General features: G+C 33.5%; 1 protein-coding gene across 1 annotated transcript in view; it reads right to left on the bottom strand.

Moving 5' to 3' along the window:
- LOC126763972 (saccharopine dehydrogenase-like oxidoreductase) overlaps positions 1–15,006 on the bottom strand; it is a 123,776-nt gene extending 108,770 nt beyond the window's left edge. The window contains exon 1 of the mRNA XM_050481753.1: positions 14,866–15,006. Within this exon, the coding sequence (XP_050337710.1) occupies positions 14,866–14,944 (79 nt within the window). The 5' untranslated portion in view covers positions 14,945–15,006. The remainder of the gene's footprint in view (positions 1–14,865) is intronic.
- Between the last annotated feature and the right edge of the window lie 3,766 nt (positions 15,007–18,772).

Genomic DNA, 18,772 nt, shown 5'->3' with positions numbered 1-18,772 from the left:
GCGTTATCAACCAAACTCTACAGAGTCGTTTTCTTCAGGTATTTCTATATACAGTTCAAAAATTTTAATAACCACGCCCACCTCCCATACAAAGGTTATGTTGGATATAAAATAACCGACTAACAAAAAACGTCAGAAACACTAAATTTTACGGAAGAAGTGGCAGAAGGAAGCTGCAACCAGGCTTTTTTTAAAAATTGAAAAGTTGAACCATATCTTTAGACCGATTTCAATGAAATTCGGTATATTTTCTTAACACCCTGATGACATGTACGAAATATGGCTGAAAAGTTCTTCCAATATAACGCTATTTTGAATTCCATCTGATGCCTTCTTTGTATAATACGAGTATAAACATTAGGAACCAATGATGATAGCGGAATAAAACTTTACAAAAATACGGTATTTGAAAAATATGTAAATGACGTATTATGAAATCTCGATTATCACTTTTGACACCCGAACTTAGCCCTTCCTTACTTGTTTTTTGTACTTTTGCCCTGTTCACGCGTATTATTCGTTCTACATGGTACAAAATCTGAGTAACAGCGATTATGTTGTAGCATTCGTCGCATCTTAATAATAATTTAATACAATCTGGACAGTTATTATTTTTTTTCTGGAGTTGAGGGATATATAACTTCACTATAACTATATTATAGTTGTTTGAATTCTTTATTTTCACGATGACAGATGAAGTTCTTCTTCTTTTCCTAACCATGGCCATCGTCAAAAAAAAAAAAACGACAGATGTAGTTTGATAGTTATAGTGTAAATATTTGTCAGTATTCACTCAAAAAAATTGTCTATGGTAAAATGTCACTTGAAATGTTAACGTCTCTTTGCTGTGCATCTATACTATAATTCTTTAATATTCCTAAAAATCTAAAAGTAGCAAATTTCAATAAAATTAAAAAAGTATTGTGTCGTGTGTTTGTGACTTACTAAATATGCCTCCAATAATTAGGCGGTGCGAAGTTCGCCGGGTCAGCTAGTTAAAGATAAATTGGAATAAACGGCCTGGTAAAATTCTTCAATTGACCTATTTCCCTGAACAAAAGAAGTCATTTGGTATTCTAGGGTGGATACATCACGCTTGTCGGCGTAATGTAAAGTTAAACACTTACAAATAGCTCCCCAGTCTAAGGGTGTATTGTATGACTCAAGGGCAGCATCCGCGTTGCCGACGATTTTATTCCTTATCACGTTAAGGATTCCGTAGAATTTAGGTGTGCCCTTACTCGCTTCGTAAATATTTAATATTCGATTTACACTTTTTTTCCATGAATTGAATTCGGTGGGATTTCCCGAGAATTCGCGTAAACTTTTTTCTACATCAGGTATCTTGTCTAAATCTGATAAGTTGCTTGCCTGTTCTATATTGATGGTTTGGTCGCAAGTGTCTGCTAAGCCCGCATTCGGGTTAAGGGTTGCCCTAACTATGCTGGGCCCCTGCCTGTTTAACACGTCTAAAGCTACCCTTCCTATTAGGTTTACGAGGTCATCCTCGTTTATTGTAACGTTAGCTGATCCTGAATTTCCTGAAGGATCATTCGCCCTGATTACCGGTGGACGAACCAGATTATTTGGGTTCGACATTGTTTATTTTGTTGTGGCTGTTAAAGAGTTCGTTTTATATTTTTCCTCACTGTGCACTACTCTTTACGTATCGGTTTCTTTTCTACATCAATAACGTTTCAGTTTTTGCACTTACAAATTAATGCTTAAAGGTTTTATTTCAATTTTAGTTTGAGAAAAAAAAAATTCACAATCTGGGTTTCACTTAATGTTCATAATTAGTAATTATCACTTAACTTACAATACAATAACGACTTTCATTCTTTGCCTCTTGATATTGTTGGTTGTTAATGTTGATAGGTGCTGATGAGTTGGCTTGAGTTCCAACGCGTCCTTTTTGCTCTGCTACTAAGGGGCCTGATCTCACACTAGCACAGTTGTTTTTATTATCACTCCACGTTCTCCGAAGAAGGATTCTTAACGCCTTTTGTTTTCCTTCGCGACGTAGGAGCTTATTTTAGCTCGGGCGCCAGTTATGGGTTTACTTGTCAAACTTTGTAAAAATTATTTTATTTTTCCGGTCTTACGACCTTTATTGTTCAACCGCTCGCGTGTCTTTTGGTTGCTTTAAATGTTATTGTTGCTAACTTATATATCGCTTAGTTTTAGGTGGTACGTACAGCCGTTAGGTGAACAAAACTAGAATCCTGTGTAGCAACAGGTCGCAAGAGTATAAAAATGATAAATTTGATAAATTCCTTAACCAAATTAACCAGAAACCCGGAAATCAATAAGAAGAATCAGAATAACTTATTAAATTATGATGTCAATTGCTGAAATAGTGCTACAAGTATGTAAGTAAAATCACTACTGTACTGTTAACTTCAATTAAAATAATGAATAAAGTGTAAAATCCGTCTGATTCCAATATCAAAAAACTTCCAACGTGAATGTAAGACAAAATTGACGCAGTCAGAAGGATCCTTTGAAAACAAGTTCAGTGAAACAAATAAGTATCCAGTGATATGTGAAAAAAAGTCGTGACCGAAAGCCGTTACCTGTTATATAATCCCTAAAATAATTCTGCGAATCTGTAGCCAACTCAGGAGTTGACCAGACACTCCAGAATATAACTAAATAAAAACAAAACAAGTAAGGAAGGGTTAAGTTCGGGTGTCACCGAACATTTTATACTCTCGCACGATAAACATTTCAAATACCGTATTTGTGTAAAGTTTTATTCCGCCATCATCATTGGTTCCTAATGTATATATGTACTCATATTATACAGAGAAGGCATCAGATGGAATTCAAAATAGCGTTATATTGGAAGAAGGCGTGGTTGTGAACTGATTTCACCCATATTTTGTACATGTCATCAGGGTGTTAAGAAAATATTACATACCGAATTTCATTGAAATCGGTCTAGTAGTTCCCGAGATATGGTTTTTGGTCCATAAGTGGGCGACGCCACGCCCATTTTCAATTTAAAAAAAAAGCCTGGGTGCAGCTTCCTTCTGCCAGTTCTTCCGTAAAATTTAGTGTTTCTGACGTTTTTTGTTAGTCGGTTAACGAACTTTTAGTGGTTTTCAACATAACCTTTGTATGGGAGGTGGGCGTGGTTATTAACCGATTTCATGGAAATGTCTGAAGGAAACGACTCTGTAGAGTTTAGTTGACATAGCTATAGTAGTTTCCGAGATATGTACAAAAAACTTAGTAGGGGGCGGGGCCACGCCCACTTTTCCAAAAAATTACGTCCAAATATGCTCCTCCCTAATGCGATCCTTTGTGCCAAATTTCACTTTAATATCTTTATTTATGGCTTAGTTATGACACTTTATAGGTTTTCGGTTTCCGCCATTTTGTGGGCGTGGCAGTGGGCCGATTTTGCCCATCTTCGAACTTAACCTTCTTATGGAGCCAAGAAATACGTGTACCAAGTTTCATCATGATATCTCAATTTTTACTCAAGTTACAGCTTGCACGGACGGACGGACGGACAGACGGACGGACAGACGGACGGAAGGACAGACAGACATCCGGATTTCGACTCTACTCGTCACCCTGATCACTTTGGTATATATAACCCTATATCTGACTCTTTTAGTTTTAGGACTTACATCCAACCGTTATGTGAACAAAACTATAAACCTTAGCAACATTGTTGCGAGAGTATGAAAAAGTTAACACTAGGAAACTTGACAACACACTCTACATACACATTAAAAGTATGGTAGGGCTAAGATCGGGTGTAACCGAACATTTTATACTCTTGCAACTTGCAAGAATCAAAGCCAGGGAAATACTTTAAAGTTTAAAACCATATATTTCATATAGAGTAAAGTCAGCCGGATGTTCGAAATTACTGGTATTGGTAATATTGGCCAAGTTTTCGTTCAAATTTATATATTTTAAGTACAAAGATACTCTGTTATGAAGTAACACACTCTCTTATTTTCAATGAGATAACTCACATATTGGTACAAAAACATCCAGTAGTTCGAAAATCTTTATATTAAGTATATGTGGCTAAAGGAATTATTGGTCCGATTCAACCCATTTTTGACATACAATCATAGAATTATAAGAGAAGGATTATCCCTAATAAGGTGTCACACACTAAATACACTATTCGTGCAAAGTTTTATCCCTTTATAAGTATTAATTGCTTCTTGATTTGTGTACTTGAAACTGAACGAAGCAAGTGGAATTTAAAATTGTGTTATATGAGAAGTAGGCGTGGTTGTTATCCGATTTCGTCCATTTTCACAATGTGACATAAGAATATAAGAAGAACGCCACGTACTAAACTTTGTCGAAATCGGTCAATCGAGTCTAAGATATGGGATTCCACCAAAAAGTGGGTGGTGCCACGCCCATCGTCCAATTTTCACACCGGCTGCAATAAAGCTCTCTCAAACCATATCGGTGGTAAAATTTAATTTCTCTGGCATATTTAGTTATTGATTTATCGCGCTTTTAGTAGCTTTTAACAGTACTATTATGGGGGGTGAGCGGGGTTATCTTAAGATTTTATCCTTTTTCATAGTGTCGGTAGAAGTTCTTATAATATTTGTACTAAGCAAATTTGGTATATGTAGCGTAAGTGGTTTAGGAGATATGTTCACAAACTTGGATGTTCACTTTTTATCAAATTACAGCTTCTTAACTTAATTTAGTTATTAGTTATGGCACTTTGTATGTTTTCGGTTAATGGCCATTCGTGGGCGTGTGCAGTGGTCCGATTTCGCCCATCTACGAACTTGAAATTTTTTTTGTACTAAGGAACCCACATACCAAGTCTCATCAAGATATCTCAATTTTTACTCAAGTTACAGCTTGCACGGACGGGCGGATGGAAAGACAGACAGTCAACCGGATTTCAACTTTTTTCGCCTTCCTGATCATTTATACATATACTATATAACTCTATATCGATCTTGCTTAGTTTAGGTGATACGTTAGGTGAACAAAACTATAATACTCTGTAGCAATTGGTTGCAAGAGTATAAAAATTATACATATGTGTAAACAAATAGAAAGATTGTTAAAGTGAACACCACAAAAAGGAAAGTCCAGTGAACAAAAACAAAAACGGCAAAAATAAGACGACAAAACATAGACGACTAGAGAAGAAAAATGAATGGGGAGCAGGCTCCGACGACAGCAGAGATCTTGCCCGCGAGGAACAGTAATTAGAGAAAATGCGGCAACCCTACCTGGAATTAAGAAATAAGACGGAAGAAACTAATGGCAGCATATGCCTTACTAAAAACCGTGAATGATCGGCATATCTTCCCGGGAACGGGAGTTATAACTAATAACTCCTTCTTTAGAATATCTGCTATCTTTCCATCAAAAACAGTGACCTACAAAAATAATTAACAAGGATCTTATTTTAACGAACAATACAAGGAGAGGCAAATGACACAATTAAAAATATCCCTCAACTGGACAACTGGCAGCTGATCAAAGAAACCCTGAAGCTGAGATACAGACCAGACGTAAAGCCGCATCTCCTTTACAAAAGGATCAGGAACCTTAAGGTAAGTTCAATAAAATATAAGTCGGAAGAATTGACAGATTACTATAGAGGTTACCATTCCATTGACTTAAGCAACATGGACATTATATTAGTAAATAGAAATGACACAAGGCGCTTTGTTAAAGTAATGCATGTAGCACGCTGGCTAGATCCGAATGGATTAAAACGCTCCAGCTCTGAAAGTGGAAGATATACTAATAAGTGTAGACCAACAAATTCGGGTTATTCGCAAAATTTAGACAACTTTAGACAAAATTTCGATCAAAACAAACCGAATCAATTTAGATAAAATTGTGGTTAATTTCATAATAATCAATATAGACGAATCAAGGTGAACCAATGGAGATAGACAATATTGAACAAAGATCAAAGAGCTCTCAATTAGCAGGACACCCTATATCGCAGCATGGCCAAGATTGCCTATGCTAGAATAGGTAAAGCCAATCAGATTACTCCAGAACTGATGTTGATAAAGAAGAGATTAATATTAGCATTTTGTTTATGAACCAAACTCGGAATCCTTACCTAAAGACAATTAATATTAAAGGAAAAAGTTATATTGCACTAATTGATACAGGAGCTAGTTTAAGTCTGACTATTAGCGAAATTACTAATACCCCTAGGACTAAATTTAAAAAATCCGTTAACCTTTAGTACGCTAGCAAATGAGGATAAAATTAATTATAAAGTTCGTACAGTAGCACCAGAAGAATTTAACTTACCTAATAATGCAAGAACGAAGTGGAGGGTCACACCGCTCAGAGGACGAAAGTATAATTTTATAATGGGCATGGATATATTTAATTTTCTCAGTGCATATTCTATTTAGCCATTAAAAGGGTAGAATAACTTTACAGCGAGAGGAAAGTACTGTTTTAATCAAATTAAATTACTTAAATCAAATTTGTACCCTTGAAACTGCTGATAGATTAACTAACACAACGGAAATTCAACACGATATTAAAACCACAACGCTGCAACAGATTTAAATATTCGAGTCCATTAATAGTAGTGCCGGAGAAAAAAAGATAGCTCAGGCGAAAGCAAATACAGAATTTTAATAGACTATAAAAAATTGAATAAGGTCACAGTAGATGACAAATACCCTCTTCCGAACATTGATTCCATTCAAGACAAATTATGGAGAGCCTAGTATTTTACTTCTTTGTATCTAGTGAAAGGATACCATCAAATTCTAGTAAAACCAGAAGATTGGGAAAAAACAACTTTTGTAACATCACATGGACTATATGCATTTATAAGAATGCCTTTCGGACCAAAGAATGCCCCAGTCACATGTCAACGCCTAATGAATGAAATGCTGATGGGTTATATAAACAAAACATGTGTTGTGTATCTAGAAGATGTCCTAATTTTTAGTACGTCACTGAACGAACATATTAAGGCTTAGGACACATTTTAACAAAGAACTGCATGAAGTCAATCAATTTTTAAAAGATAACTCTGGAGTAGCCCAACCAATAACCAAATATTCGAATGAAAGAATTTAAAATAAGTAAGGTAGGGCTAAGTTTGGGTGCAACCTAACATTTTATACTCTTGAAACTAGCAAGATTTAAAACCAGGGAAATGCTTTAAGGTGTAAAGCCAATCATATAGAGTAAAGTCAGCTGTATGTTCGAAAATCCTGATATTAGTTATATAGGAAATGGGTCAAGTTTTCGCCCAAGTTTATCTATTTTAGACAAAAAGATACACTGTTTACATATGTTTTTACATATTGTACCGCATATACAAAGTCAATCGGAAGTTCGAAAATCTTTATATTCAGTGTATGGGGGCTAAGGGAAGTAGTGGGCCGATTCAACTCATTTTTGACAAATAGACATGCCTTAGTATAAGAAAAATTATCCCTGATTTTCAATTATATATCTCACAAATTGACCAATATTTTCGATCAAAAGTCAATTATAGGTACTGAGGTCGAATTAATCGGTATCTAGGGGCTTGAAAAAATGTTCAAATGTTGGATTTGAAAAATTTTTGGTCATACGTTAGCATACACTAAAGGCATTATTCACGCTTCTTGATTTGTGTACTGAAAAGTGAAAAAATCAAGTGGAATTTGAATTGTGCGATATGGAAAGTAGGCGTGGTTGTACTCCGATTTCGCTCATTTTCACACTGTGGCATAGTAATATGAAAATAATGCTACATACAACTTTTGCAAAATCGGTCAGTCAGGTCCCGAGATATGAAATTTCCCCAAAATGTGGGCGGTGCCACGCCCATTGTCCAATTTTTACACCGGTTCCAATAAAGCCCTCTCATACGATCCCGGTGGTGGTAGAATTTACGGTTCTATATCTGAATTTAGTGCTTAGTTATGGCAGTGGTCCGATTACGGCCATCTACGAACTTGTACTAAGAAACCTGCATACCAAGTTTCATCAAGATATCTCAGTTTTTACTCAAGTTACAGCTTGCACGGACGGACGGACAGACAAACAGACAATCAACTTTTCTCGCCACCCTGATCATTTATATAAATGTAACCTTATACAAATCTCGTTTAATTTTATGTGATACGTACAACCGTTAGGTGAACAAAACTGCATTACTCTGTAGCAATTGGTTGCAAGAGTATAAAAATGATACATGGTAAAAGAATTATTTTAATTTCGGAATATGATTTCGATAGTATGAGTGAAATATTTAGGAAATATATAACAAAAAGTAAAATAGCAATATTTTTAAAAATATCTGAACGTTACTACAATGTAGTACAATAAAAGCTTATTGGAATGTTTTAAAATGATAGTCCAATAGAATTTATTAAATGTGCAATGAGAGCACAAGATATTGAGGAAGAAGTAGAAGCATTCAAACAGATTTCTTTATATCAAAAGAAAAATTTACGTTCTTGTATAAATTGAACAAAGAACTACCAGTAAAATAACTAATTCAAAAAGCTATTAGAAATTTTAACGATAGATTTCATTGGACAATTAAATGTACACCAAATCAAGTAGATGAAGAAATAGTAGAAAATAATTGAATAGCAACAAAGAATAAAGTTATAAATATATTGACTCAAAAAAGAGAAAGTTATGTTGTTAGACATAAGGAATAGAAGAAGGAAAAGCTGGAAAATGTCCACCCTTCTAACATAAAAAAACCATTGAAATTTTCAGATATTCTGATAATGATATTAATTGTGACAACCACAGAATTGGCAGCCCAATTAAGATTTATAGACATTCAAATCAGGACATAAGAAATAGTCAAGGGCACAGAAATAGTTGTACACAAAACAAACACTGTAGAAATAAAAAAAAACTTATTTAATGACAATATTATTTTACTGAAAATAAATCATAAAAACACATTACAAACAGAATTGTTAGAAGTAAAAAATAAATGTAGCGTTAATACAAAAAATAAAAAGAAAAAAGAGAGGTTTAGTAAATGACAGACAGACAATTCAAATGAAGTTTTAATGTTATAAATAAAATATCAACCAAATACAGTAAAATCTTCTTTTACACGGTAGATACGTTCCTAAGAAAACCGCGTAAATCCAAATCGTGTAAAAAAATACACGATTTATATGTAAATTTGGAGATCTGTTCCAAAACAAATAAAAATTGTGTAAAATGAAAAAATTCTAATATTTTCTTAAAGCGAATTTCAAGCCCTCACGAACTAAATTAACCATTAAAACCTGACCTTCCATGGCAAAGGAAACATGTGTAATGCAATCCAAAATATTAAACTTTTTCCATGCTTCCATAACATTCAAATTGTATTCTTCCACTCAATCTAAAATATATCTTAAAATTTACATGATGTGGTACATTTTAAGTGTTGCTGTAATACCCTGATCGAGTAGCTGAATCAGAGAAGTGGTACTACATAGGCGGCAAAACCAGCAACTAATTATTCGAATGTACCAGCACTGGGTGGCTACATGCATTATAAACAAGCAGAAGTATTTTGAATTCTAAACCTTTTTGTGTTTTATATTTCTGGACTTTAGGAACAAATACGGTTATTAAACCAATCTTTAAATAGATTGTTCGCTATAACATGAACTGGATGGAAGTTGTTTAATGTGCATACCTTTAAGGCATAAGGGATTTGTTCAATAATAATGAAATTCTGTAAGCAGTCACTAGCCACTATTTGAGACATTTTGAGGTAAAGTCTCAATTTGAGACTAGTTACTATTCACAAACAATCTCTAACATTAGTCTCAAATTATTGACTCAAATTTGAGACCTGATAGTTAGCAGGTCACAAAACTAAAAAGAACTCTTGTTTGCCATTTTGAATATACTGAATAGAGATCATCATAGATTTTAAACGATTGTCGTTTTTTTATATTTTGTGAGCAACTCAAACATGAAAAGGTTAAAAATAATTCAATTTTACTTAAATTTCGTAAATGAAACGAATTCAACATATATTTTTATTTTTATTGGTAATATAGTTTAATATTAATTTAATTATTATATAAAATAGTTTTTTGACTATGTTATAGAAAATTTAACATTTATTATCGACATATTTATTTTCATTCAAGTGTGAAAACATCTCTGAATAACGAAATGTAATAGATTTTGTGACTGTCACTTACAGAATAGCAGAAGCGTCTCAAGTCACAAAAATTGTCCCTAACTTAAAATCTCAAATTTAAACACTTATGACTGTATCACAGTACAGAATCGCACGGTAAGAGTGCTTTCAACATTTTATCGCCAGATGCGTTACTACAAAGCAAGAGAGTCACCCGATCTTTGACTGCTTTAAAGCCACCAGCTGTCTTTTGTGATTTTGCTATGAATGTTCTTTTTGGCATTAGCTACCAAAACAATGCCGTTTCGTCGGCATTAAATATTTGATATGGAGTTGATCTGCCCTCTTGAATTATTTTTGCGAGTTAATCCGGAGAGTTTTTTGCAGCATTTTCGTCTGAAAATGCCAATTCTCCTTGAATTTTTACATTGTGAAAATGGTGTCTTTTCAGAAAACCTTTCAGCCATTCATGACTTGCATTGAAAGCAATTTTATTAGTTCCCTAATGTGGTACTGATGGTTCGAACTCCTGAAGTCGTTTGTACAAGTATATTCTAAGTGCTTTCTCCTTAATAATCTTCCCATGTACAGTATTTTTTTCTGTAAATCTTCAATCCATAACACCATATGTTTTTCAGTCTTCTCAAAAGAAGGATTTCGACTATAAGAAGTTGTTTTTGAACTAAGGCTGAGCCAGAAATTACTGATTGTCGAATGGAACTGTCATTTTCGTTTAAACCAAAAGCTCTACTAACAGATGTTGAACCTTCGCAACTTCTAAGATAGCCTAGAATTTTTATTTTCGTGTCTAATGAAATTGTTAGTCTCAAAATAAAATGAAATTCCTTATTGAAATTTTCTAAGATAACAATCTAACACAATTTTACCTTTTGAAAAGTTGTTAACAACTCCGATTATGTAATTTGAAGATTTCATCAATTAATAAAAAATAACTAACTTAAACTTTAACTTTAACTTTAAGAACTTTACTGAAATTATATATTGCGTCATGAGCAAATTGATATGTTAAATAAAAAGGGTATTTCCTTTAAAGTAAACAAGACGTGAAGTAGAGTTGCCATTTGGATGATATCCAACACTTCAGAAAATCATGTAAAAAATTAAAAATTGTTTGGAACTCGTGTTAAATCAAAAATAACGTGTAAACAATTTAAAACTTTTTCTTAACGAACCGTGTTATTTCGAAATTGTGTAAAGAAAGATTTTACGGTGTGTAACTGTATCAACTGTAAAAAAATAAAATTGAACAAATTCAAAATATTTATAGTCTCAGCGAAAGACGGGATTGTTAACCCAAGCATTATGCCAAATCATGAAATAACTAAATAACTAAATATAATATAAATTGTGATACTTTGAATATTTGCAATTAGGCACAACAACTTTTAAAACGTTTTTAAACTTGGAATAAAAATACTAAAAAATTTATACAAGCCAAATTAAGAAAAATTGTACTAATACCAAATAAATATCAAAAAGAATTTGGTGCGAAAATATAAGAAGTTTTTACGTATGAAAACATGACAATGTTATTTGAAAACAAGAAAAAACGTTAACTTCGGCGGCACCGAAGCTAATATACCCTTCACAGGTGCATTTCTTTTAGTAATTATGTGTTCAGTTTGTATGGAAGCTATATGCTATAGTAATCCGATCTGAACAATTTTTTCGGAGATTACATTGTTGCCTTAGAAAATAATCTATACCAAATTTGGTGAAGATACATTGTCAAATGTGAAAGTTTTCCATACAAGAACTTGATTCCGATCGTTCAGTTTGTATGGTAGCTATATGCTATAGTTAACCGATCTGACCACTTTCCACGGAGATTACATTGTTGGCTTAGAAAATAATCTATACCAAATTTGGTGACGATACATTGTCAAATGTGAAAGTTTTCCATACAAGAACTTGATTCCGATCGTTCAGTTTGTATTGTAGCTATATGCTATAGTTAACCGATCTGAACAATTTCTTCGGAGATTACATTGTTGCCTTAGAAAATAATCTATACCAAATTTGGTGACGATACATTGTCAAATGTGAAAGTTTTCCTTACAAGAACTTGATTCCGATCGTTCAGTTTGTATGGTAGCTATATGCTATAGTTAACCGATCTGAACAATTTCTATGGAGATTACATTGTTGCCTTAGAAAATAATCTATACCAAATTTGGTGAAGATACATTGTCAAATGTGAAAGTTTTCCATACAAGAACTTGATTCCGATCGTTCAGTTTGTATGGTAGCTATATGCTATAGTAAACCGATCTGACCAATTTCTTCGAAGATTACATTGTTGGCTTCGAAAATAATCTGTACCAAATTTGGTGAAGATACATTGTCAAATGTGAAAGTTTTCCATACAAGAACTTGATTCCGATCGTTCAGTTTGTATGGAAGCTATATGCTATAGTAATCCGAACTGAACAATTTTTTCGGAGATTACATTGTTGCCTTAGAAAATAATCTGTACCAAATTTGGTGAAGATACATTGTCAAATGTGAAAGTTTTCCATACAAGAACTTGATTCCGATCGTTCAGTTTGTATTGTAGCTATATGCTATAGTTAACCGATCTGAACAATTTCTTCGGAGATTACATTGTTGCCTTAGAAAATAATCTATACCAAATTTGGTGACTATACATTGTCAAATGTGAAAGTTTTCCTTACAAGAACTTGATTCCGATCGTTCAGTTTGTATGGTAGCTATATGCTATAGTTAACCGATCTGAAAAATTTCTACGGAGATTACATTGTTGCCTTAGAAAATAATCTATACCAAATTTGGTGAAGATACATTGTCAAATGTGAAAGTTTTCCTTACAAAAACTTGATTCCGATCGTTCAGTTTGTATGGTAGCTATATGCTATAGTAAACCGATCTGACCAATTTCTTCGAAGATTACATTATTGGCTTAGAAAATAATCTGTACCAAATTTGGTGCATATATCTTGTCAAATGTGAAAGTTTTCCATACAAGAACTTGATTCCGATCGTTCAGTTTGTATTGTAGCTATATGCTATAGTTAACCGATCTGAACAATTTCCACGGAGATTACATTGTTGCCTTAGAAAATAATCTATACCAAATTTGGCGACGATACATTGTCAAATGTGAAAGTTTTCCTTACAAGAACTTGATTCCGATCGTTCAGTTTGTATTGTAGCTATATGCTATAGTTAACCGATCTGACCACTTTCCACGGAGATTACATTGTTGGCTTAGAAAATAATCTATACCAAATTTGGTGACGATACATTGTCAAATGTGAAAGTTTTCCATACAAGAACTTGATTCCGATCGTTCAGTTTATATGGCAGCTATATGTTATAGTGGTCCGATATCGGCCGTTGCGACAAATGAGCAGCTTCTTGAAGAGAAAACGACGTTTGCAAAATTTCAAAACGATATCTTAAAAACTGAGACACTAGTTCGAATATATACAGACAGACGGACGGACAGACGGACAGACAGACGGACATGGCTAAATCGACTCAACTCAACATACTGATCATTTATATATATACTTTATAAGGTCTCCGACGCTTCTTTCTGGGTGTTACAAACATCGTGACAAACTTAATATACCCTGTTCAGGGTATAAAAACAAACATATTAAACAATTAAAGCCTATCTTATCTAATTTAATCAGAAGTAAAGAATAATCAATTATTGTTAAAAATGCCAATAATCTATTAATTAATAACACTTGTAATAATAATGAAACTATTTTATGCGGAAATTTTGTAATACAATATAATAACTGCTCTATAAAAATCATTGATTACCATTTTTCTAATTTAATTGAAACAGCCGAAGGAATCATTATGAACATGAAATACGAAGATTTTAAAAACTTTAAAGAAAAGCTATTATTAGATAAAATAGATGGAGAATACAAGTTACATTTTGAAAATATTTCTTAATTGAATTTTCACGATAAAGTAATATATGGCTGTATGATATTTATGAAAATATTTCCGAGAATCAGAATAACTTATTTAATTATGATGTTAATTGCTTAGTCAACAGTATTTATTGCAGTACAGTATTGTAAAACATATGTATGTAATAAGTATGATAAGTAATAGTGCTATGTAAGCAAAATCACTCCTATATTGTTAACTCCAATTAAAATAATAAATAAAGTGTAAAATCCGTCTGATTCCAATATCCAAACCAAATCGTCTTCTCTTTGTACTGATTCGGAAAAAACTTTTTTAAATAAGTTTAAATGAGAATGTAAAACAAAATTCGCGCGATGTGCTGCGAGAGCCGAACCTTTCTGGTATTTTGGTAATAAATTGTCACGATTTGAAAACGTTGTTCCGAAGTAAGATTGGTTATTATGAAATGGCAAACTAGACAGTCAGTAATATAATCTCCGAAAAAAGTGTTGCCTCATTGAAAATCATACGTCTAAAAAAAACCGTTCAAACGGCGTAATATCAAATGTTGGTTTTTTTAAGGACTTCGTCCATTGTTATTTTTAAAAATGTGGTTATTGTAGTTACTCGTTTGGTGTCCTTAAGGTTTTTTAATAGCAGTTGAAAATATCTATTGGTGCCCACACAAGGGAATTTTATTAAATTTGCTTAATGCAATTTATTTATTTCTATTGATGCCTGCAGACTTTTTTGATTCGAATTCTTTTCCGCTTTTTTGCTCAATAACAGTTAAAAAACATTGGCTGGATTATAAATACTAACATTCTCTTGCACATGAAACATACCTCTCCATCGATGATGTTTCTGAATATTGCTCTCCTCACTTGTCGACCCAGAGCAATACCCTCCTGATACGAAACTCATGTAAAATGCGAGTAAATATATTTGTTTGCGTTTTTTTTTCTGAAAAAAGATTTTTATTAGACATAAATAGTCTAAACACAAAATTAAAAATTTTAAACTTCAAAATTCAATAACAATTCGGATCTTATTATTCATATACAATTCATATTTCTTAACGCTGCCACATATTCAAAATGAGCAGTAATAAATGAGTAATAAGTATTATTTCAGATATTGCAAAGTTAATGCATTTTCATCGCCAAAAACCGATTTGGTTAAAATCTCCCTAAAAAACCGTCATAAAATAAGACATTTTATGCATTTCACAAAAAAAAAAAAAATTTTAATGTTTTATTTTCCATTTCATTTATTAATTTTTTAAGTAATTTTGACAGAATAATTCAAAGAGTTCGTTACCACAATGTACTATTTTCCTGGTAACAATACTAGCTAGAGCGTTAGTATATGGTGACACATAACCTGTATTGGTTTGTATTATAGTATTGTTATTGCATGTTTGCCGCAGGCATTGCATACATATTCATATATACATATGTATGTATGCATCCATTTATAATAGCGTATAATTTAACTTCATTTACTATATATGTACATATATTAAATACTTATGTATGTATACGTGTAAAGTAAACCTACAAAATTTATGTAATAAATTGAAATAAAAGTCGCTTGAACGATATTAGTAGCTTGTGGTAGCCAGAATTAATTTGGTATGCTATTTGTATTCACTAAATAAGTCTGAATTTGTATAAGTTAATCGGTCCATAAATAAGTCCCATAGACAACGAAATAACAGTGAAATCCACTTGACGTAACTTAATACATTTTATTTAAAACTTAAGCTTCTATTTTCTGTCATTTTAAATAAACTATACTTTGCTTAATCAAACCATTTACAATTTTATAAAAATATGACAGAGTTTTTCCTCGAATTTGTGGTATATGCTTCCTACAATTCGATGAACTCTACAAATTTTTAACTCTTCTTTCCCCGTTGGGAATTATGTAAGCTTGCTTTAAGGACTTTTAACTATTTATAGACGAGTGTTTGCTGTTAGAAAATATCTTTTTTTTACAGTTAAGAATAGAAGAAAGTACTTGTAGTATAATATCTAATAATAATAATAATAATAATAATGTGAATACAGACCATAAGATACATAGTCTATAGGTTCGACAGTATTCACACGGTAGTATTTTTGAAGATGGTTAACATACTTTGCACGTGATATCACTTTACTCCAATTTAAGTTTGCATTCGTCCTAAAAGCAGTGGACTTCGAGTCTTACTATATGATTTTTGTCGAAATGCAAACGTTTTTGCTGGAACTTAAATTGAACAGAATTGAAAAAGTAAGGTGATTTTTTTGATTTTTGCCTTTCACTTATGTACTTTAATTGTGAATTGTGAAACATCACACAACCAAGAAAAGAAAGCAGATATTATACAAATTTTAAAAGGTGTCAAATTAGTGTTCTCGTTACTACATATAGTATAGAGAGTAAAAAATATTGACTGTAAGAAACAGAAAATTAAAGATTTCTATTGCTAAATGGTGAACATATCTGTACCTATTAACAAAACACATCCTTACATATTTAAAAATGTTAATTCAACCCCGCAATGAGTTACAAAAAACATGTGAACTACATAATTTAGTAGTCGCGTGCGGCCACGCCGTTTGACACGGGTTTTCACAAATTGATATGGTCGATCGCGGTAGTCAACCGGTGTTTTGTAGCGCAAGTATAAATATGTGCACACTACTTTAGATACATATGCACATACTAGTTCGAAAGCGTGTTGCACTCGTCCACGCACATACACATATTATCACGGAGATCGTTAAAAGACTGTTTTAAGGATCGCGCCGCTGGCACACTTGAATAACATGCACATACACACACATACACACATCAAAATTAACATATTATTTTACGTATATTGTTAAACTGCTACGAGGGAGGGAGGGTGCCAATATGCATAAGCAATTCATTAGAAATCAATATCCCAACGGATTGATCAGTATCCCGTGCTACCTTCAGAAATGTATGTTGTCCCCATCTTTACTTCTGAACCGCTCACCCCTAAGTCGTGTATTCCACGACAAATATGCGAGTACGAAAATGCTGCATAGGAGTGCATAATGACAGGAAGAAGCAGACTTCTTAGGAAATTTGAAACATCGTATTTTCGGATCGTTACAGGACCCTTGACGAACAACATCTTTCATGCGCGCATACCTCACACACACATATGTATATATAAATACATTTGTATATTCATTTATACATATATTTGAGTGGACTTAAGTTGGCTTGTGTAAATATTAGGAACGGGAGCACGTATTATTAAGGACTGGCGTCTATTTTGGTTTCAGCACCTTTCGCCGGCTGCTTCGCCTTTTGCTTTTTTTGTGCGTCTACTTCCTCTCACTTATGTTTACAGTTCATAACTTCTGACATTGCGTTGAACTTTTGTGATCCCAATTATGTCACATTACGGCACATGGCATATACATACGTACAGACATATTAACTGAGACGCGTGTATCGCATGCGATTAAACATTTTATATTTTTTACTCTTGCAAAATGTTTGCTAAAGAGTATAATAGTTCCGGTTATGCGTATCACTTAAAACTAATCGAGATATATGTAGGATTAGAACATAAATTATATGTTCAGGATGACGAGATGAGTTAAAATCCGGGTGACTGTCTGTCTGTCCGTCCGTGCCAGCTGACTTCAGTAAAAATTGATGATACTTGGTATGCGCGTTTCTTGGCAAAAAAAATATTAGAAGTTCGTAGTTGGGCGTAATCGGACCTCTGTCACGCCCACAAACCGTTATTAACAGAAAACCTATAAAGTGACATAACTAAGCACTAAATTCAGATATAAAAAATTTGTAAAGTTCTAATAAGGTTAATATATGTACACTTAAGCAACAACAACCAAATTCGCCTAGCGAAAATATAATAAGAATTTCTACCGACAGAGGCGGGTGTGTATCTTGGCTGCAACAAGATAGTGGTCCGAGTGGATGTTAGGATATCGGACCGTACGCACGTCTAAAACACTGGAGGTATGTCTTCCCTTTATCACAACACGATCGATCTGGTTGGTGGCTTTTCGAGCCGGAGACAGCTGGGTAGCTTGCTTTTCCTATGCTGGATTCTAGTACTACAGATAACCATATTTCGGTCTCCGACGATTTCGATCAGCCTCAACCCATTTGAGGATGATTCTTCATGGACGCTAAATTTACCGACTTTTGTGCCAAAAATACCTTCTTTGCCACCCTGGCGTTAAAGTCGCCTAGCACAATTTTGATATCATGACGGGGCAGCTCTCATAGGTGCGCTCCTAGCGTTCATAGAAGCCACCTTTGGTCACATCGCCCTTCTCTTCAATAGCGGCGTGGGCTCAAATCAACAATATGTTGAGGAACTTTGCTTTTTGTGACTAGTCGCAAAATAAAAACAATTATACGCTCGATTAACATAGCCAGATGCTATTTATCGCTTGTCAGGATTAAAATCACAAGGAAATATGACTTAATATCCACAAAAGATCAAACTTACGCTTGAATTGTAAAACCCAAAAGAAATTTCAATGCAATTCATCACCCAACAACTGATTATATAAAAAACATTATTAGTTTCTAATCTTGTCAGCGTGTGATTGGCGTGTGTTCAAGGTGATATGCCACATTGCGAATGTTTCAAATTTTTGCGCATGTTAGAAAGGAAGGAAATACTTTGCAGCGGAGGCTCTTGTGTAGATGTTGTCCAAAGTGCACAGAAAGCAGACAATAAAAACCAAA

This window comes from Bactrocera neohumeralis, chromosome 2 (assembly GCF_024586455.1).
Source record: "Bactrocera neohumeralis isolate Rockhampton chromosome 2, APGP_CSIRO_Bneo_wtdbg2-racon-allhic-juicebox.fasta_v2, whole genome shotgun sequence".
Taxonomy (NCBI): Eukaryota; Metazoa; Arthropoda; class Insecta; order Diptera; family Tephritidae; genus Bactrocera; species Bactrocera neohumeralis.
This window is presented reverse-complemented; position numbering and strand designations above follow the sequence as displayed.